We start from the raw sequence: 18,720 nt of genomic DNA on the forward strand, positions 1-18,720 counted from the left end.
TACATTTAAAAAAAAAAAAAAGCAACATAAAAGGAATCTGAAAAATATAATTAACATTCCCTCTGTGTAAGTTATTAGGAATTTCTGGTATCCAAAATCACGAGTGGAAAGCACAGCAAGTTCTGATCCCTTGGCTCACAACTTTGAGGTTTTTAAAAGCCAGTAAAATAGTGTGCTGAGTAACGGGGGTGACTTTTAAATATCATGTTGAAAATTTAAATGATTATGCAAATTGCAAGCAGGGACAACCCACTGATGGGATTTAATTCCCTGACTATCTCAAAGAATAGAGAAAATTTAATTTTCCTGTACTACTTATGCATTGGGTCTTGGTTTGTTTTAGTTTTTTTTCAGTTGGGATACGATAGCTTCAGATTGATCTGAAAATTATCTACTACACTACGGAACTCACACATAACACTGCTGCTATTTGAGTAATGCAGCAGTGTGTTTCTGTTTTGTAGGTGAAAATAAGACTAGAATTTAAGACTTGTCGGCAGTCTCTGACACTTAATGTTGTGCCAACTCTGATGTGAGCGATATACATAATGAACTCTTCTTGCTTTTTCCTCTCTGACATTCTCACAACAGGGTGCAATGGCAGCAACTTACTCTGCTTTGAATCGTAATCAGTCACCAGTTTTGGAGCCAGTTGGCCGTTCTACTCTTGCTCAGAGGAGAGGTATAAAGAAGATTACCTCAACAGCCCTGTGAAGTGACCTCAACCAGATATTTGGTACCTTGGTATAAGATGATAGCACAAATCATGGCGACAGGTAGCACATATCTCACAGATACCTGCAAGCACACTCTGTCCCAGCTGGTACCTATAATGCTGCTGCTCCTGCTGCTGCTACTGCTTTCATCTATTCTCGCTTTAAACTGTTGATGGCAAGTTACTGATCTTACTGGAGCTTCAAATGGAGTGAAAAGTGGAAACACAATGAAAACAATCATGTCCACAATTGAGTAAACCAGAAGAATTACGAATACCGCCTCTGTCAAAAATACACTGAATAAAGCACTCTGCACCACATAGCATTATTTTTATAAGGAATATTTTTGTCCCCTGAAACATTCTTTGTTACAGGTAGAGATGGACAGTTTGTGTTAAGCACTTAGCTTAAACTATCTGTTTATATTAGCACTATATACTTTGTGCCATCCAACATTTTGTATGTTTTTGTAAACAGTTCATGAGCAGCACTTTGCTGTTTTCTTTAATGTATACATGCCTTGTTTTACTTAGATATTATTAATCATTTTAACAATTAAGTCTGATTAAACAGTTCACCTGGATTAATCAGTATTGTTGGACAGCTCTAAAAGAAGCCTGACTGTTAAACAGCTATTGAATGTAATACTATGAATATGTATTTCTCCTTGCCTATGTTTTTTCTACATTTCCATGTTTTTGACGCTGCATGTCACGTTAGGAAAATCAGGATGCTGTTTATAGTATTCAAAATTCAAACAGTGCATCTCTCACCATACTATATATACATAGATGATATAACGGAGAGAAAAGATAACTTGTTCCGTATTTCACTGTCCTTCCCCCCCTCCTCCTCCTTTTTATTTTCCCCCATCTAATTTCTGGACTCAGGAATCATTGCTAAATACTTTCTCATAGAGGACAGTTCTATATTGTTTATGCTTATAATCCGTTGTTAATATTTTAGCTCTATTCTGTGACTTTTGTTTAAGCTGCAGAGGATTTGTTCAATGAATCTTGGCATTATAGAAAAAAGGCAGCGTTGAAGATAAAGCAAAACATGATGTCCACTAATAAGCTCAGAAAAAGTAGGTTTAAACTGCTTTTGTTACAGTCGCCAAACCAGTGGCTCCAATGTTCTGTTGTCTTTTCTCCATTTTTATTTTTATTTTTTCCTCAGACCACTTTGATAGGCAAAATAAAATGAGAGGAGAATCATCCTGATCTGTATGTGCTAAGAAAGGGTCATTATAATTAACTATGAAAAACTGACCCAGTCAGATTCGTCTATTACCTGTAATTGTTAAGGAATCGGTTCTAGAAACAGCGGTAGTTAAATTATTGTAGATTCTAGAAATGTAAGCACACAGCTTTTCCTGGCAATTAGTATTTTTCCCTTACTTGGTGCTCTAGCACTGCAGTTTCCTTCAGCTGTATGGATGCATCTGCCCTTCTCAAGAAACATCTTTGACCAGAGGCTGAAAAATGCTATCTTGATTTCTAAATTTTTTTTTTCTTTTGCTTGACAGTGTCTGCATTTCCAGAGGTATTTAGTAAAATCCTTCTTGCCTTTCAGATGATGTGTGTTCAGTTCTGTAACTGATTGTAAGTCAGGCATATCACATCCTAGAAACTACACCTTCTGGAGCTGTTTTAAAGCAATTGTTAACCCGAAGATTGTCATGTGTAGCCAACAAGTTATTTAAAATGGGTCCTGTAGGAACGAGGGGGTGGCAGTACTTTGTAAGTGTGTCAATAATGACATTTCAGCTCAGGAAGGAGTTTCTCCCATGTTCTCAGAATGTACATGCATAGGTAGCTGGTGCAGAACAGGCCGAAAGGAAGTATTTAGATGCTTCTCTATTGGCAACGTCTACGTTAAAATAATACAAAATTTTCACTAGTTTAATTTCAGCAATATTTTGTGGCCCTTAGACTCACTGGTCACGAGCCAAGCAGTCAAGCAATGTTGACTGCTGCATTTTAGATACCCACATTCTCATGTAAATTGATAATTTAGTCTAGACCATCTTGTATATAGCAGTACAAGATGGACCTTTAAATGCCAGTAAAACAGTTCAGTGTGTAACAGCTTGAGTGAGTTGAAGTCTAGAGTTACTGTATTTAAAGTTATTTTCTAAACCAAGGTGGAAATGGCCCGTCTTCACAGATGGCTTGACTCGTGTTTTAAGTACCTTACCTCTGGTTTTGGAGTCGTGCTCACAACTGTGATGCTCTGTTTTGTAGCTGCAGTTATTAGAAGCTACAAAGAAATCCACGTAATGCTTCTGTGAATCCTTGCACCTTTCTTTTAGAACTTGAGCGTGTGTGACACTGTGTACATTCATTGCTGGACTGCTGCTTGGTGCAAAGCTGTCTGTAGTATACCAAGCTGTGGAGTATTAGAAAAAAGAACTGCAGATACAGGTGGATTTCCCATGTGTAGGTCATTTTTCATTTGAGATTACCACTTACTGTACTTGAGAGCATGAGAGAACAGAGGGGAGAGAGCAGTTGCAGTAGTTATTAAATGCCATCTATATCCAGTAAGGGCCAAGTCCTTGATTCATCATTACTATAGCATTGCGAAACTCCTTGCGAGTTTTGTTCAAGAGACTATTTAAAACTTTTGTCTAAAGAGAGAAGGACATAAGAAAATAGAACTGTGTGTCCAGGTTTGTTTTTGTGTGTGTGTATGTTTTGCTTTGTAAATGTGGCGTACCAACTAAAGCTGTGCTTTTCTATTATTGGAAGGAAAGGACTCGAGATATGCTGGTCTGTAAGCAGCAATGGGTAATAGCTGAATTTTCACTTACGAAAATGATGTAAATTAGCTTTATCTTGATACTCTTGACCTAATCAAAGGGAAGATGTACTTATGAGGGATGTAATTATTTTGCAACCGGGAGGGGGGGAGGGAGGAGGGAGTCTACTTTAAACATTTTTAAAAAATGACAAAATCACAGATAAAATATTTTTCTACAGTTCTGTACAATCATACTTTATACTAGTTTTCTCAGCATGGCACATGAGTCTAAGGTACTATTCCTGGAGGTCAGTGGTATTGTACCTTAAGCAAGACCATTACGATAGCATCTGTTAGATGCTTGGCACTGCTGTCATAATAGAGTTGAAATGCTAGTAAAAAAAATAAAAACGTACTGAATACTTTAAATGATTGTTTTATTCAGAGTCTGATCTAGGAAGTGTTCCAATCATGTTATTAATGTGTAACTAGAACTGTTCCAGATGTAACTATGAGCAGTTCTGGAGAGAGATCATTGCTTGTACTCCTGTCCAATGGCAGGTTTTGTAGTCTTCAAAAGAAATCAAGATTTCTACTGCGAATAAACTTTCAAACATATTAAGAAATTGCCTTGTTGGGTAATTTATTTATTATAAAAGCTGTTGCTTGTTGATCACTAACATTGACCTATGCTTGCAGCACCCTAACTACACAAGATCATGTATTATGTGAGATATATATGATCTCATAAGTACTCACTGTTTGGCCTTTGTTAACAGTTTATCACAGAATCGCTGAGGTTGGAAAAGACCTTAAAGACCATCGAGTCGAACCGCACCCTAACCATACTACCCTGAAAAGCCTCCGCTAAATCATGTCCCTGAGCACCACATCCAAACGGCTTTAAAACATCCAAAGATGGTGACTGGGGAGCCTATTCCAGTGCTTCACAACCCTTTCAGTAAAGGGTTATCGCCTATCGCTTGTGGCAGCGTTGTTCTCCCCGCAATCAAGGCGGGACTTTCCCGCGGCCGGGCGCTGGCTGCTCTCCCATCCGCACACATCGCTCGGGGCGGGGACACGAGTCTTCCCGCGCCCGCCAAGAGCCGCCTCTCGCAGCCTCCGATTGGCTGCCGCTGCCCGCCCCGCGCCCGCCTTTCATACCGCCCACGGAGGCAACGCTACGCCACAGTAAGGAGCTGACGGTCGCCAGGAGCGCGCGTTCTCGCCCCTCCCCACGGAGCGCGTGCGCAGAGAAGGGGAAGCGGCGCCGCAAGGCGGCGGCGAGCCCTCCGGTCCTCCGGCCCGCCGGGGGGCGCCGTGGGAGAGGAAAGTACGAGTGAGCCGCAGCCCCGGCCGCGCCGTTCAGCCCGCGCGCAGCCGCCGCTCGGTTCTGCCTTCGCCTCGCGGGAGCCGCCCGAAGGCCCGACAGCCCCTACCCAGCCCCGCGCGGCGCAGCGCCCGCCGCCATGCCCAAGAATAAAGGTAAGGCCTCCCCCCCGACCTCTCCCCGCCGCCGCCGCCGCCACCACCTCGGGAAGCCGGGCCCGGGAGCGGCCGCGCTGCGGAGGCCTGGGCTTCTCTGGCCGCCCGCCGCCGCCTCTCACGTGCGGCTCGCCGCGGCCCGGTTCCGCCGGGCGGGGCTGCGAGGGGGCCGAGGGCCCCACGGCGGATACGGGCAGCTCGGCCGGCACCCGCTCCTCGCACCGCGGCGGGTCGCGGGCCGGCGGCGTGTGGGAGGCCTGTGGGACGGGGCGGCCGCGGGGGAAGGCGGGCAGGGCGGGCCGGGTCCCTCCGTGCGAGCGCTGCCGCATCCCGGCCCGCTGCTGGTCGGCGGCGGGCTTCTAAACGGGGGGTGGGAAACACCGAACCGCTCCTCCGCATCCCCACGAACGCTACCTGATCCCGTCGCCACGTGTGTGCCTTTTAAATAGCGCCGTCATGCAGCGTGGGATTGCGGTGCGGCGTTACGGGCATTCAGAGCTGCGATAGAGGGGGAACGGCTGTTGGTGAGGGTGAATAGTGATAGGATAAGGGAGAATGATCTTAAACTGAAACTGGGGAGGTTTAGGTTAGATATTAAGAGGAAGTTTTTCACTCAGAGGGTGCTGACACACTGGAACAGGTTGTCCAAGGAGGTTGTGGATGCCCCATCCCTGGAGGCGTTCAAGGCCAGGCTGGATGGGGCTCTGGGCAGCCTGGTCTGGTGGTTGGCAACCCTGCACACAGCAGGGGGGTTGAAACTACATGATCATTGTGGCCCTTTTCAACCCAGGCCATTCCGAAACAGCCACAGCTCTGCTCTTCTGAGGGGTATTGCCACCTGCTTACAACTTTAAAAATAAAAATGTTAAAATCTGAATAGGTGCTCGAGATTGACGTGTAGAAAATGCACTGAAGTCCCCTTGATTAACTCTTACTGTGTTGACAGGTAGTAATGTGTATTCTTTTCTCCTCTTGTAACTTTTAGGTAAAGGAGGTAAAAACAGACGACGAGGTAAGAATGAGAACGAGTCAGAAAAAAGAGAGCTGGTGTTCAAGGAAGACGGACAAGGTGAGTTTCTGAGTGTGATGTCAGAGTGCTGTTGCTTCGGTCAGGTACTGTGAGTCACATACATTCATAGAATCCTTGGAGTTGGATGGGACCTCTGAAGGCCATCTAGTCCCAAGTCCTCTGCAATGAACAGGGACACACAGCTACATCAGGTTGCCCAGAGCCTGATCCAGCCTGGCCTTGAAAGCCTCCAGGGATGGGGTATCAACTACATCTCTGAGCAGCCTCTGTCAGTGCCTCACCACCATCACTGTAAAAGAAAGACTTTTTCTTTACTTCTAACCTGAATCCACCTTCTTTGATTTAATCTCTTTGAGCTTGAAACCATTTCCCCTTGTCCTGTCATCACAGATCCTGCACATTGAATTTGGTACTATCAAAGATAGCATCTGGATGTCTGAGGAACTCAAAGGCAGTGGGGAATAAAGATAGGCGTCCCCTGGGTTACTGTGTGTAGCTTGCCCTGCTGCTGGTAGCTGCTGGTTGTCCCTTGGATGCATGGTCTGTATCTCTGCCAGCTGTATGGTTCTTGGGATCTTTTGTGGAATCTCTGAAGTCACTGACCTGGCTAAAACATAATCTCTGTTCTCTCACTGAACCTTGTTGGCTTCACTTACTTGCTGGGCTGGGGATGGAACACCTGGCAGCTACTAGAGCAGGAGCAAGAGGTGCAGCCCTTTCTGGGGTGTTGTCAGGTGCAGTGAGCAACAGAATTGTTCAGCTGGAGGTTGGTGGCCTCTGCCTTCTGATGGCAGTGATCTCACCTGCCCTCTGGCTCACCCTGTCCTATATGTCCTGCTCTGGCTGTGGTTCACGTATGCCTGAACGCATGCCTAGCCACCAGCTAAGCACTGGGACCAGGTAAAAACAGTTTATTAGATACACTGGAGAAGTACTGATTTAAATCCGTGCACATGTGTTTCTTTAATCTCTTGTTTATATTCCACGATAGTTGTAAGCAAAAAGGGCTTGATTTTGATGCACCTATAAAATTTAAAATCCTTTTCAACTCCCAAGTAAAATCTGTGTAATGAGATCTGCACAGTTTGTAATAGCATGATGTGGTTTGCTGGATGGTCTGTCTTGTGCTGTGGGAAGATTTTAGAGTATTGAAATGTAACTCTGACTTTAACTGAGAATATTTATTTTCCTGGCACGCAGGGATGGTCGGGTAACATTATTCTCAAAAGCCACATTCTTTTCTGCATTATGTTGCAAACCTTAATAGTGTGTTGGAGAGAATCTGCACAGCTTCCAGTTGAAGCCTGTGTTTATAAGGATGCCTTTCGGATAGTTTTTGAGATCAGAACTTTCCTTTCAAGAATAACAGCTGTATCCATAGAGTCTCTGCAGAAAGGATTGGGAGTAGTGGTGGGGGTACCCAGCACTTAGCACATCCTCCTATCAGTGATAACATGGGGGTTTGGCATGATGGGAGCTGTGCTGCTGTAATAAACTCTTGAGCATGACTCATTAGCTCTTTAGGAAGCATTTAGAGGAAACCAAAGCATGAATGCCACCAAGAGTGGCTGCTTGTGATAATACTTTCAAGTCAGTGTCAGGAAGGATACAAGAACTTCAGCTGTTGGTGTGGCTGATGAGAGGTCCTGTCCAGGTTTGTGTTTGATAAAAGGTTACAGCAGAATTTGGTTACGTGATACAAGTTACACTGTGTCTCCAGGTTATTACTCTCTCTTACCCTCTCTTTCAGAATATGCCCAGGTGATCAAGATGTTAGGCAATGGAAGACTGGAGGCATTGTGTTTTGACGGCGTGAAGAGGTTATGTCATATCAGAGGGAAACTAAGAAAAAAGGTAATTCTGAAATAGTGGCATTATGCATGATAAGTAATTGTAAGGAAACAAGAAAAGTAATTAGCTCTTTACAGTAGAAATAATAACTCTTGTTTTGTACTTAACAACTTAAATTTTGTTTTTAATAGTAAACCGTTTTTTCTTGTATCTGCACTGTCTGGGCACAAAAATAGGCAGTCTGGTTTTTGAGTGCAGCTCCAGAGTTGAAGGGCCACCCTCAGTAGGTGCACGTACCTCAGAGGAGACATCAGACTGCTTATGAAATGCCAACATGTCATATTATAGAAACTTGAATCGTGTTTTGATACCTTGCTTAGCTTATTCTTTGTACTAGAGAAGAACTGAGTATTATTTATAATCATCCTCTCACTGGGTGACTTATCTGAGAGCAGTTCTGACAGGGGCTTGGGGCAAACTTACAGCTTCCACAGGCCCCTCAGATGCCATCCCTTCATTGTCTGCTTTGTCAGTTCCTAAAATATTTTAATGCAAAGCTGATCTGCAAAACTCCTTACCTCCAGGAGGGTGTATGCATTATCACACATATGACACGTTATGAAGTCTTAACTTCAGCACCTCTGGATGGTTGGGTGCCATCTCTTGCCCTTTCTGGTTGTTTCAGCATTGTCCTTTGCTGGTGTGTGGTACGCAGGTGTTCCTCTCACGTTCTGTTTCCAATAAAAAATAGGCAGTCACTGTGTTCATTCTGGATTGTTCTACCCATTAATTCTCAGGGGCTGATCATTGCACATATTTTGGTATCACTGTGAGCCCCGCAGGCTGCCAGCAATGTGTTGCTGCTCCAACTGTTAAAGGTGATGGAGAATGCTCACAGATAAATGCTGCCTATTGCAGAATTAATTTGTCACCACAGAAGGCTATTCCTCATTGTCAGAAGAAAGTCCAAACAGAGACATTCTCCATCTGCAAAAAGTGAGCTACTGCGGGATAGGACCATCTTGTGCACTTCTATCAGTATATCCTGTTCTGCAGGTTTCTGAGGGCTTTGGTTTGATGGATTACTGTAGCCAGTTACTAGGAACAGCTCCATTTGTTTTCTTGGGTTTGTGACTGATTTTTCATCAGCTCCTTCACCAACTTTTTTGACTGTTGTGGAGCTCAGCTCAGAGGGGTGGCTCATTGCATTATTTCTGTTGTTCTCTGGGAAGTAATGACTTAATTACCACCTTGTTGGCTAGAAGCTCTTCAAAGAAGTCTGATTTACCTTCATAATAGCCCTGTAGCTTGCTAAATAATATTTGTACTAGTATTCAGGAGCTTGATTTTTCAGTGAAAATAGAAAGTTAGGATTTCCAGGTTATTGGGTAGAAAGTGAAAATGGTGACGGTAGTGAAATGCTTAATATCATACAGTAAAATTAAGTGTGTTGTGTTTGAGTTTTGCATTATACAACAAGAAATTGAATTCCTATAATGTAGCATATGCTTACTCTTTCAGGTTTGGATAAATACTTCTGATATTATATTGGTTGGCTTACGAGACTACCAGGTAAGCATTCGATGGAATCTGTCGCTGAAATAGCTTACAGCCAGCTTTGTGTAGTGTGAAGTTACAGCAGGTATCCTGAGTAAATCCACATCTAATTTTGCTTGAATTTGTGTTTGGTTATGCTAAATCAGGACTTTTAATTTCCTCGCGTTACAGAGAGATTGTCTTGAGTAGATGACAAGTCCTGGTTAAACTTGTTCTTCCAAATTTAATTGCTCCCTCAGATGTTGTTGGCAGTCACCCTGGCCTTATTAGCATCACACCCGACCTTCTATTTTTTTCCAGGTGTAGCTGGTTTGATGCTTGGGTCCTGTGAAATAGGGAAGATGGAACCAAGCACCAAACGTTTTGTTGCGGTAATCAGAATTTTGCATCCTTGGTGGTGGCATTTATCTCGACCAGCCACTTAATCACCAATTAGTTTCTACTACATTATTCTGTTTCTGGAAGTTTAACTTTACCTCATGTAAATTTTCACTGGCTATGTGGTTTTTCATGAGGTTTCAGTATTTTGTGGTTCAAGGATAAATTCCACTTAGATATGGTAAAACATCCAAGATGTTGTTGTTCACTGCATGTGTTAAATTGCTTAAAACTAGAAAATGTTGACATTTTCTTACTGACCATCAAACACCTCCCTATGCGTGTTCTGTGAAGAAAGATTAATTTTAAGGACATGAGACCAGGCTTCTCAAGTGACTGCTAGCAGAAAATAATTGAGTATCTCCCAGCACAGATGAAGATATTCTACAAAGAGCACTTATTTTTTTACCTCAGGATTAAAAGTAGAGGTAAAGGAGGAAGAAGATACCACTGTTCTATAAGAAATACAGGTGTTACTAGTTCAGTGTACTTCTTAGGGAGTTTGTTGTTTTTTTTTCCATCATAAATGACTAATACCTTCTAATAAATTCTTATTTAGGATAACAAAGCTGATGTTATTCTAAAGTATAATGCAGATGAAGCCAGAAGTCTGAAAGCATATGGGGAGCTTCCAGAACATGGTAAGAGCGTTCAAACTGGAAGTTCAAGTCGGACAAGAATACGTAGCCTATCTTGACTTGGTATGAATGCTCTCCTAACTTTCTGAATGCTTTTTTAGCTAAAATCAATGAAACAGACACATTTGGTCCCGGAGATGATGATGAAATCCAGTTTGATGATATTGGAGATGATGATGAAGATATTGATGATGTAAGTAGTAGACATGTTCCGTATGATACGTTTGAAACTCTCATCTTTGACGGTAAGCTGTCTTTTGATGTTTTTTTGGAGAAAATAAAACTATACACAAGTGTTCACAATAGCTTACATTGTCAAGGATTTTGTTCTTGAAGAGTGTTGCGGTGCTTGGTGTATCTACGTGCTTCAGGGACTTGTTCCTTCACTTCCTCAGCCCCCAGAATCCTTTTTGGAGTAAGGCACTTGAATGCTTTTACTCAGACAAGCCTGGTACATGTTTGATCCAGGGACTGCTTCAGAAAGGAGTGTGGACATGAGCACGCCAGCTTTCTGTTCTCTTTTCTGTTCTGTTGTCCTCTTCTAATTTATCTCTACACAAAGCATGTGTACTTAGTTTCATACTATTGAAATTTGAGCAGTCTTCTCATTACCCTTAAGGTCCTCACAGTCAAAGTTGTTTGACCCCAAAGACACAGATTTAGGTGGCAGTGGCTATCCAAGTGGTTGTGTGTGTGTGTACATGTATGTATGGGGGGGAGGAGTTACCATTACAGGACTCACCAACTAGATGTGTGGACACAGCTGGATACTGAAGGAGCTGAATGCAGCCCCAGGTACTGGTCTCTGAACTGTAAGCTCATTACAACAAGCTCATGATGGAAAGCAAAGTAGATGATATGGGAAGGTTTAGCAGACTATTAGGATTTCTTGGCATCTCCTGCAGTGAAGGCTAGAAAGACATCCCAGGCAGCCTGCACAAAGACTTGTGGGTCAGCTCCCACGTCACATAGGGCAGATTTGGCCAGTTCAGTTGAAGCAGGATGAGCCAAGGATTATGTGAATGCAAATTGTATTGGACACGTTAATGGAGCAGGTCATAGTTCATATAGGAGTTGCATCAAAAACGTGGCTTTCAACTTCCTGATTTCTCTGTAGTTTTAACAACCTCACTATTTAGTAAGAAACAACTGAAAGATTTTTGTGGGTTTTTGTTGTTGTTTTAATTTTTTAAAAAAAGATCTTAAATCTCTGGTTTTGTCTCATGTTGTGTGTTTCTTAAAATCATAAAAGCTGCACCTTAGCAGTACTGGAGTTAATGGTAATCATGAATTTGCAGATTGTCACATTCACTCGTCAGTGTTTATCGCTAACTAACTGTGAGAAGCAATAACTGACTATGTACACTCTTATAGTAGTAAAATTTATTATAATTCAAATCATAATCTGCTCTAAAGTCTTTTCAAAGATGCTGTGCTGTATTTTGCAGCACTAAGATGAATGTGCGCAGGGTCAGCTGGCTCAGGGGAATAATTAGTAACTCACTGAGCTAGTGAGTTAACTTAATTGGATAGATCATTCCAGTTATTGTCTTATGCTTTAAGTCTTCATCTTTTTAGTCGTTTCTCAGAGTTGGTAATATGACCAGTTCTCCTTATGCTTACATTATTTTGACCTCATTGAGGCTCTCCATTTCAATCGCTTCTTTCAAACCATCCAACATCTTGATGAATTTTTCTTCAAACTTTTGAAAAATGCACTTTGAACCTGTCAGGGGTTGAGCTTACTGTAGCTGGAAACACTTTGTAGTAATATTTGCTTTTAATAATGGAGCCATTGTAAGATCTTAATGTGATAAATTGCTGTATGAATATTGCAAGAATGCAATTTGCAAACTAATGGATCGCAAGGTGGGATAACGTATTAAAGTGAGCAGCTATGATTATTTTCAGGTTTCTTGGGTATGTTATATAATATTAATGTCATACTGTAAGAAAAGAAGAGACATGAAGTAACAAAACAAGAGTAATCTCTCTGAGGATCATCCCAGTCTACGTGGAATCATGTAGGGCTTTGAAAGTCATAGTCGACATGAGAGACTTGGTGGAACCTTTCCATAGCTGCTTATGTCAGGAGAATGGTTAGAAAAGTTAATTTTGCCACTGAACTTGTTTGGATAGTCAGTACCTAGGGATGGTATCCTTAAACTCTGTTTGGGCTTCTGTTCTTGAGAGCTGTGGGCTTATTTATGCTTGTGCTACCTGTATGAACATTGGCACAGCTGTTCTCCTATGTAACCGTAATATCATAACATTGGTGATGAGGACATAGGAGGAATGTAGTTGTTCACATGTTAAGAAAGGGGGGATACAAGCTGAGGGAAAAACATTATTGTATGGAGCTCAGGAAGTTTCCTGTCTAGATGTAAAAATAGCTTAAAGACGGACCTGATGAAAACTACATGTGAATAAAATTATTTTTCTTTCTTTTTATTTTTCAGATCTAATTTGGAACAGAGGTTTACATTCCAACTTTCTTCCTCCAAGGATTGTTCTACATTGATATTTTGATTATTTTTTTGGGTGAAGTACCTTTCTTTTAAGAAGACTGAAAATTCTTGGTAAAGAGTGTAGTTTGTTACATCAAAAGGATTTATTTTCAATGTTTGTTTTAAAGTATTTATATTTCTTTAGAAATGGATAATGCTGGATTATCACAAAGGTTAAATGAAATGCCACAAATATTTTCCCTTTACCAATTAGAGCTTTTAGCTCCGGGTATAAGTGAGATACAGAGACATGGGCTGTAAAAGACTCTGGTTTTCCCCTCTTGTGCTTTCATCACTACAATTCCAGTTAACTTGTATTTTGAAATAAAAATTGTTTACCCTGTAATTATCATGCATTTTGATTAAATACCCAGTTCAGATTAGTATTAAAATGTACTATGCAGTGTCTGTCCTTATACCCCTTGCCTTGATGTTAACTTTAAAAGATTTTGATAATATAAAAGGAAGGCAGAAATCTGCATTTTAATCCATAATGCATGAATCTGCTTTTCACATCTCGTAGCATGCTGCTATTTTTATACAGATTTTGATAATTAAGAACACTCATAATTTCAAAGAAGCAAATTTGCCACAGCGGATGGGGAGAGGAGAAGTAACGATAAAACATAAGCAGCATCTTAAATTTGCAGTTGTTAAAAACTGTCTTGTATGCTTAGCTCTTGTGTCTGGTCCGTAGCTAAGTTGTAGTTGTGGAAGATGAACACTGGGTGGCACCCAACATAACAGGGATGCGTTCATACAAACCGGTAGCAGTTGATTCCGTGCTGAAAAGAAACTAAAATAGTTTTTCCCCAAAGCAAATGGTTAACATTCATGATATGTTAAGCGTGTAGAATATTTTTACATTATAGAAAGGGTTATGTTAAGAGTAGAGTTTTATTTTAATCTTAAATTCCATGCAGCCTAAGGTACAACATTAAAGCTTATGTGAACTTTGAATAACAATATAAATGAGAAATTAAATTTGTGTCAAGCATAGGAAAAGAATCTTTTCATCCTGAATGAATCGCTAAAGCAAATTAATGGAAAGATTCTTCTCCACCTTTGGACTGGAGGAGTCAGTTAAAGCTGAATAAAGACTAACATAATCATGAAAATATTATTTTGTGGTAGCCTTAGTTTGTTTGTCTTCAGTTATATATTTAACAACTCTGAAAGCAGGTTAATGGGAAACTTCCTTTTGTGCCATAAAAATCTGATTCTTGAAACTTGTATTCATTATACAGTCTTTTTGGTATGATGTAAAGTGACTGCCCCAAGAGATAAAACAAAATGTCTGTGAATATGGATGGAGTGGCCTCCGTGCTTTATGGGATTATTTTGTGGGTTAAGGAGGATTTCTGCATTAGGTTTGAATTCCCAGAAAATGTCCTTTTCTCTTTATCTTTTTCCTTCTTCACAGTATCCATTATTCCTAAAAGAAGATCATACAATAGTAACTATTTCTTAGTCTTGAGTATTTTTGCCAAATATTACATGGATTTTAAAAACTCGTTGTAAGAAACTTGCTAGATATTGAGAAAATGTGCTATTAACATAGCACTCCTCTTGCCCTGATATTAAAGTATATAAAGTTTCTGTCTTTGTATGTCTGTAACATTCAGTAGTGAATCAACATACAAGTTGTAAAGCTTCAGGACAAGGTTTATGAGCCGTTCCCTGGCTTACTGGTTTCCTCAACATATTGGACAGACCATCAAGCAGCTCTGAAAATGGTTTAGAAACTCCCCAAACCAGGCTTGGTGCAGAAGATTTCTATGCAGTAGTGGCAGCAGAGAAGTTAATGATTAAATTACAGTGAATGTTTGCCAAAGATACAAGTACGGAATTTATTCTTGCCAAAAACACTTTTGTACATATAGGAAAAGTGTAAAGCACATTGTCAGTGGTAAGAGAAATAGAAACAAATATGCTGCTGTTGCAAGAAACTTATTTCAGTGTACCAGAATCCTCTGGTAGAACAAGATGCTTCGGCTGTGGGGCAAAGATGAAATTCTGTTCCTCACAGAATTGTTTCCAGTCTTTGTCGGTCACAGGCTCCTGTCTGGCCCACCCAAAACTCTGCAGAGCTCTTTAGGAAGATTCCTACTCAACTGTGATTTTCTTCTTAGTGCTCTGGCTCAACATCATCTCGCTGATTTCACGGTAGGCTACTTGGTCTTTCTCAAATAAATGTCCTCATTCTCTGTCCACTGCCAGAGCCCCTTTCACAGAGCAAACTGGGCAGCTTTATAGTGTCTCTTTTTCCTCCAGAGGTAAAAAGCTGCTTGCACAAGTAGCTCTGATTTCAGTGTCTACATGCAAAGAAGACAGCAGCTGCCAGATAGAGGACTGCAAGATTGCTGACTGATGCCATGAAAGGTGGTCATTTCTATATAATTTTTTTAATAGGACTTGTTTGACTTTGAGAACTGCTGCTGGCTTTTCTACCTGTAGCGTGAAATTTAACACAGAAATTAAAACATGGATTTTCTGCAACTGAAGAGTAAACTTTGTGTTCTGTTTCCCACTGCGAGTTTTGTGATTAAAACTTCGAAGCAGTTTTTGTTGTTGTCGTACCAAATCTTTTTTGTCTCAACGGCCTTTTAGAGTAGCAGCACTTGTTTGGGCAGCCCTAGTGCTTTTCCGCCCTAATCCTTTGCACTGTCTCATTTTAAAAATGTATGTGGTTTTGAAGAAACCCTCACCACTCTCCTTCCTCAGGCAATTGAGGAACTGGTAATCCATGGCTCTTTGGCTGTTGTTTCCTTGTTGCAGTTTATTTGTGTAAGTATAGGTTACTGCGTGCTGTATGCGCTACCACACGTACGTGTGGCTCTACATACAATGGCCGTGAGCGAATGCATGCTGATGGCAGGGTGGCAGTTTGCTCAGTGTGGCACCTGGCTGCGTTCCTGACCAGGTTCTTCGTGACGAGATGATAGGACTTGTGGTTTATCTGAGTTGTGAGCTGGTGCTGGAACTGCTTCCCCCGGGGCTCTGGGGTAAATCTTGTTTCCAGCTGAGATGCGGCGTTGAAACTTGCTCAACAATGGGAGCAGTCAGCCTGCACCGTAATCGTTTGCTGTTACTGAACATGAATGCTGTGGGACTTGAGAACCTCTTTTACCTGACTTAGTAGCTCAAACCTAGTTTTTTGCCTGTAAACACAGTGCTATGTAGGTAGCTTGTCTGCTTCATGGAAATGAGGACTTGAAAGTTCAAGCCAGCACAGCCTTCTTGGAAGGTCTGTGGGAAGAGGGAAGTATTACTGTCTGGAATATCTTTTCTTTTTAAACTTGGTGCCTTTTTTTGCCCTTTGTGAAGGTCATTGTTGGCAATGCTTTTCGTTCTGACGCAAAATGAGTCATAAGGATTTATTTCTCTGGATGTGCATACCCTTTGGGAAAGAGGAGAGATGAGCAGGGGTGATGCCTTTCCTTCTCCCTCTCCTTATCACACTAAGCATGAGTAAGTATTCCTACTGATGAGCTCTGGTTGCTTGTGCTGCATCTTTTCCATCAAATGTAATGCTGAAGATTGACCTTTTACAATCACACTCTCAACTAGATGGAGGCCAACTGCAAGCATGAGAGCCTTCATGTAACTCCATCTAGGAAGTACGCACTAGCAGTAGAGTACTGCTAGAAGCATCTAAACGTTTATTTCTCCTTCCAAGTGCTTATTTGTTCATGGGCTGCCTTTGGGATCCAGCTGTTTTAATTATTCTATTTTTGGACTTTAAATGCCTAGTGTGACAAAAAAAAACCCGAATATTTAGGATCAAATTGAGTAACCAGTCTCTTCTTCTCACTTGCTTATGTAATGTGCAGGATGTCAGCACCGCAGTTCCAGTAGTTTGCACGCTTTATTGACTGCTGTGGTAAGCCTGACATCTAGCACTTTGTGTTTGTTGTCCTATGAGTTAGTTTCTTCTTATTTACTTAAATGTGTTTGTAGAAAGAAAGAACTGTTGCAGAGTGGTTTTATTTATATTCAGGATATTAGCTCAAGAAAGGAAAATTTCATCAGAAGCTGAAAGAGACTTGATAACCAATTAAGGGACCTATTTTTGCATCACTCGCCTAACAGTAAATTTTCTTTTGGAATACTTAATGTGTAAAAGTGTACAGTCTTTCCCATTATAGAAGTGGGCAGCTTAAGTGCAGTGCTTCTCACCTGTATGCCAAGGCTGTTGTGCTGCAGGAGTCTGTTCTGCAGTCACTAGCATCTGTACTGCTTTATCAGCCCTCCTCTTCTTCACTGCTGGCTGATTTTATTCCCAAAGGATCACAGGCAAAATACCCTTGTATGTTTGGCCTCTGGAGGGAGCAGATGAGCTGCCAAAATACCCTGAACAACATCCAACCAACCTTTGCAAATTCGAGTGAGCAGATTGCCTCAGCTTCCTCAGCAGAAGTTTCTGTCACAGAGTTTTGGGATCTCTGAAGTTCCTGGTGTCTGCAGATAAGCATTGCCAGGAATGGAAACACTGGAGGTGTTTTCTTCTGGATTCTTGAAGTAGGTCACCCTCTTTCTTAAGAACAAGGTGACTCCAACATGCAGGCATGGACAGAGGTGCAAGCCTGCCAGCGAGAGAAAAATGACAGGTGCTGCTTCCTCCATTTCTAGTAACAGTGTAGAGCAGCAGATAAAAAAGAGGATCCCTGTGGGACACTCATGTCTGCCTGGGTTGTACGCTCTGCCACAAGTGGTACTATCTGTCAGAATGGATTCAGCTTTGTGACAATCCTTGAGACAGTGTTGACAGTCCTTACTGTCAACACTGTTGACAGTATTTACTTGCTGTTGCTGTATTTACTTGCTGTGCTTACAGAGAAAAGACAAATTCTTGAATTGATTCTATTGCTTTATTTATTTACTGGATCATTTAGCAATGGTCTCCTGTGCAGCTGTTGGAGAATCAAAGGGAAAAAAACACTGAAAATCTGAGTCTGGTTTAGAGCATGGAGAAATAATTAGAATAAATAACTTGAGTCCAAGTAGCCTTCAGTTAAACAAAAGAAACACTGACTACTTCTGATCATGTTACGTAGATTGACATCCTCTGACTTAATCTTCAATTTTTCATCCTTCAAAATAATCTTTATTCTTTTTTCCAGAGAAATTTTCCTCCAATTTTTCCCAAGTTTGTCATTCACACATGTATCATTGTAGCATATAAATGTTATTTTAGTCTTACATTATTTATTCATATCACTTAATAAGGTTTAGTAAATGTGTTTTCATCTTCTTGCAAAAACCGTTTCTTCTGGCACAAAGTTTTTGAACGCATGATTTCCCACTTAATGACTGGAGATCAAGTTAATTGCTATAGCAAAATCTTCCCAGCCAAAAGCCATCCCAGCTGAAACTGTCATGTTTTTCTAAAGGTGTCCCTCTGTAGCTTTCTGTAAGACTGAAAATACTGAGAGGGGAAAAAATCTTCATGCAGGCCTTTTATCTGTCCAGCTTTTGTGATGGACATGGACAGACTTGAAAAAGCCATGTTTTCCTGATACACAAATGCTAATTCAGAACGGAAGACTTGTAAGGCTCTCCATATTGTTGAGATTTCCCAAAAGGTTTTTTGCCAATATCTTTTATCACGAGAAGTATTGTCACTGTGGGAAGAGCATGTAGTTCTGAGTAGCTTGATAGGCCATAATAATTGTCCTTCCTCTATCTTTCCTATAAAATTATATATTGATTTTTACTTCAACTCATGGATGAATGTGGTAAGAGCATCAGTTAGCAGTTTTCCCAATGACATGGTGACCATTCATGATGCTCAGTGGTCCCTCTGATAGCTAAGTATGTTTCATTTTTCTGTCAATTAGAATTATGCTTTCCTTAATCAGAGGGTGTATATG

The 18,720-nt window shown here is 41.2% G+C and overlaps 2 protein-coding genes across 4 annotated transcripts in view; both read left to right on the forward strand.

Moving 5' to 3' along the window:
- The window catches only part of RPS6KA3 (ribosomal protein S6 kinase A3), a 71,291-nt gene extending 67,204 nt beyond the window's left edge, over positions 1-4,087 (forward strand). For all 3 annotated transcript variants that reach the window (XM_085211015.1, XM_085211011.1, XM_010726167.3), the window contains one exon: positions 592-4,087. In XM_085211015.1, coding sequence (XP_085067141.1) covers positions 592-714 — 123 coding nt within the window. In that variant the 3' untranslated portion in view covers positions 715-4,087. The remainder of the gene's footprint in view (positions 1-591) is intronic.
- A 634-nt stretch (positions 4,088-4,721) lies between these two features.
- Positions 4,722-14,151, forward strand: EIF1AX (eukaryotic translation initiation factor 1A X-linked). The gene is made up of 7 exons (XM_085211027.1): positions 4,722-4,946; positions 5,932-6,015; positions 7,727-7,830; positions 9,289-9,339; positions 10,262-10,343; positions 10,442-10,533; positions 12,800-14,151. Exons 1-7 carry the CDS (start codon positions 4,931-4,933, stop codon positions 12,803-12,805), a joined length of 435 nt encoding a protein of 144 aa, XP_085067153.1. The 5' UTR covers positions 4,722-4,930; the 3' UTR covers positions 12,806-14,151.
- The last annotated feature ends 4,569 nt before the right edge of the window (positions 14,152-18,720 follow it).

Source organism: Meleagris gallopavo, chromosome 1 (assembly GCF_905368555.1).
Source record: "Meleagris gallopavo chromosome 1, MGAL_WU_HG_1.1, whole genome shotgun sequence".
In the NCBI taxonomy this organism is placed as follows: domain Eukaryota; kingdom Metazoa; phylum Chordata; class Aves; order Galliformes; family Phasianidae; genus Meleagris; species Meleagris gallopavo.

Coding starts and splice junctions, on each gene's coding strand:
- EIF1AX (XM_085211027.1), top strand. Junction 6,016..7,726: donor GTTCAAGGAAGACGGACAAG/GTGAGTTTCTGA, acceptor CCTCTCTTTCAG/AATATGCCCAGGTGATCAAG. Junction 9,340..10,261: donor TTGGCTTACGAGACTACCAG/GTAAGCATTCGA, acceptor ATTCTTATTTAG/GATAACAAAGCTGATGTTAT.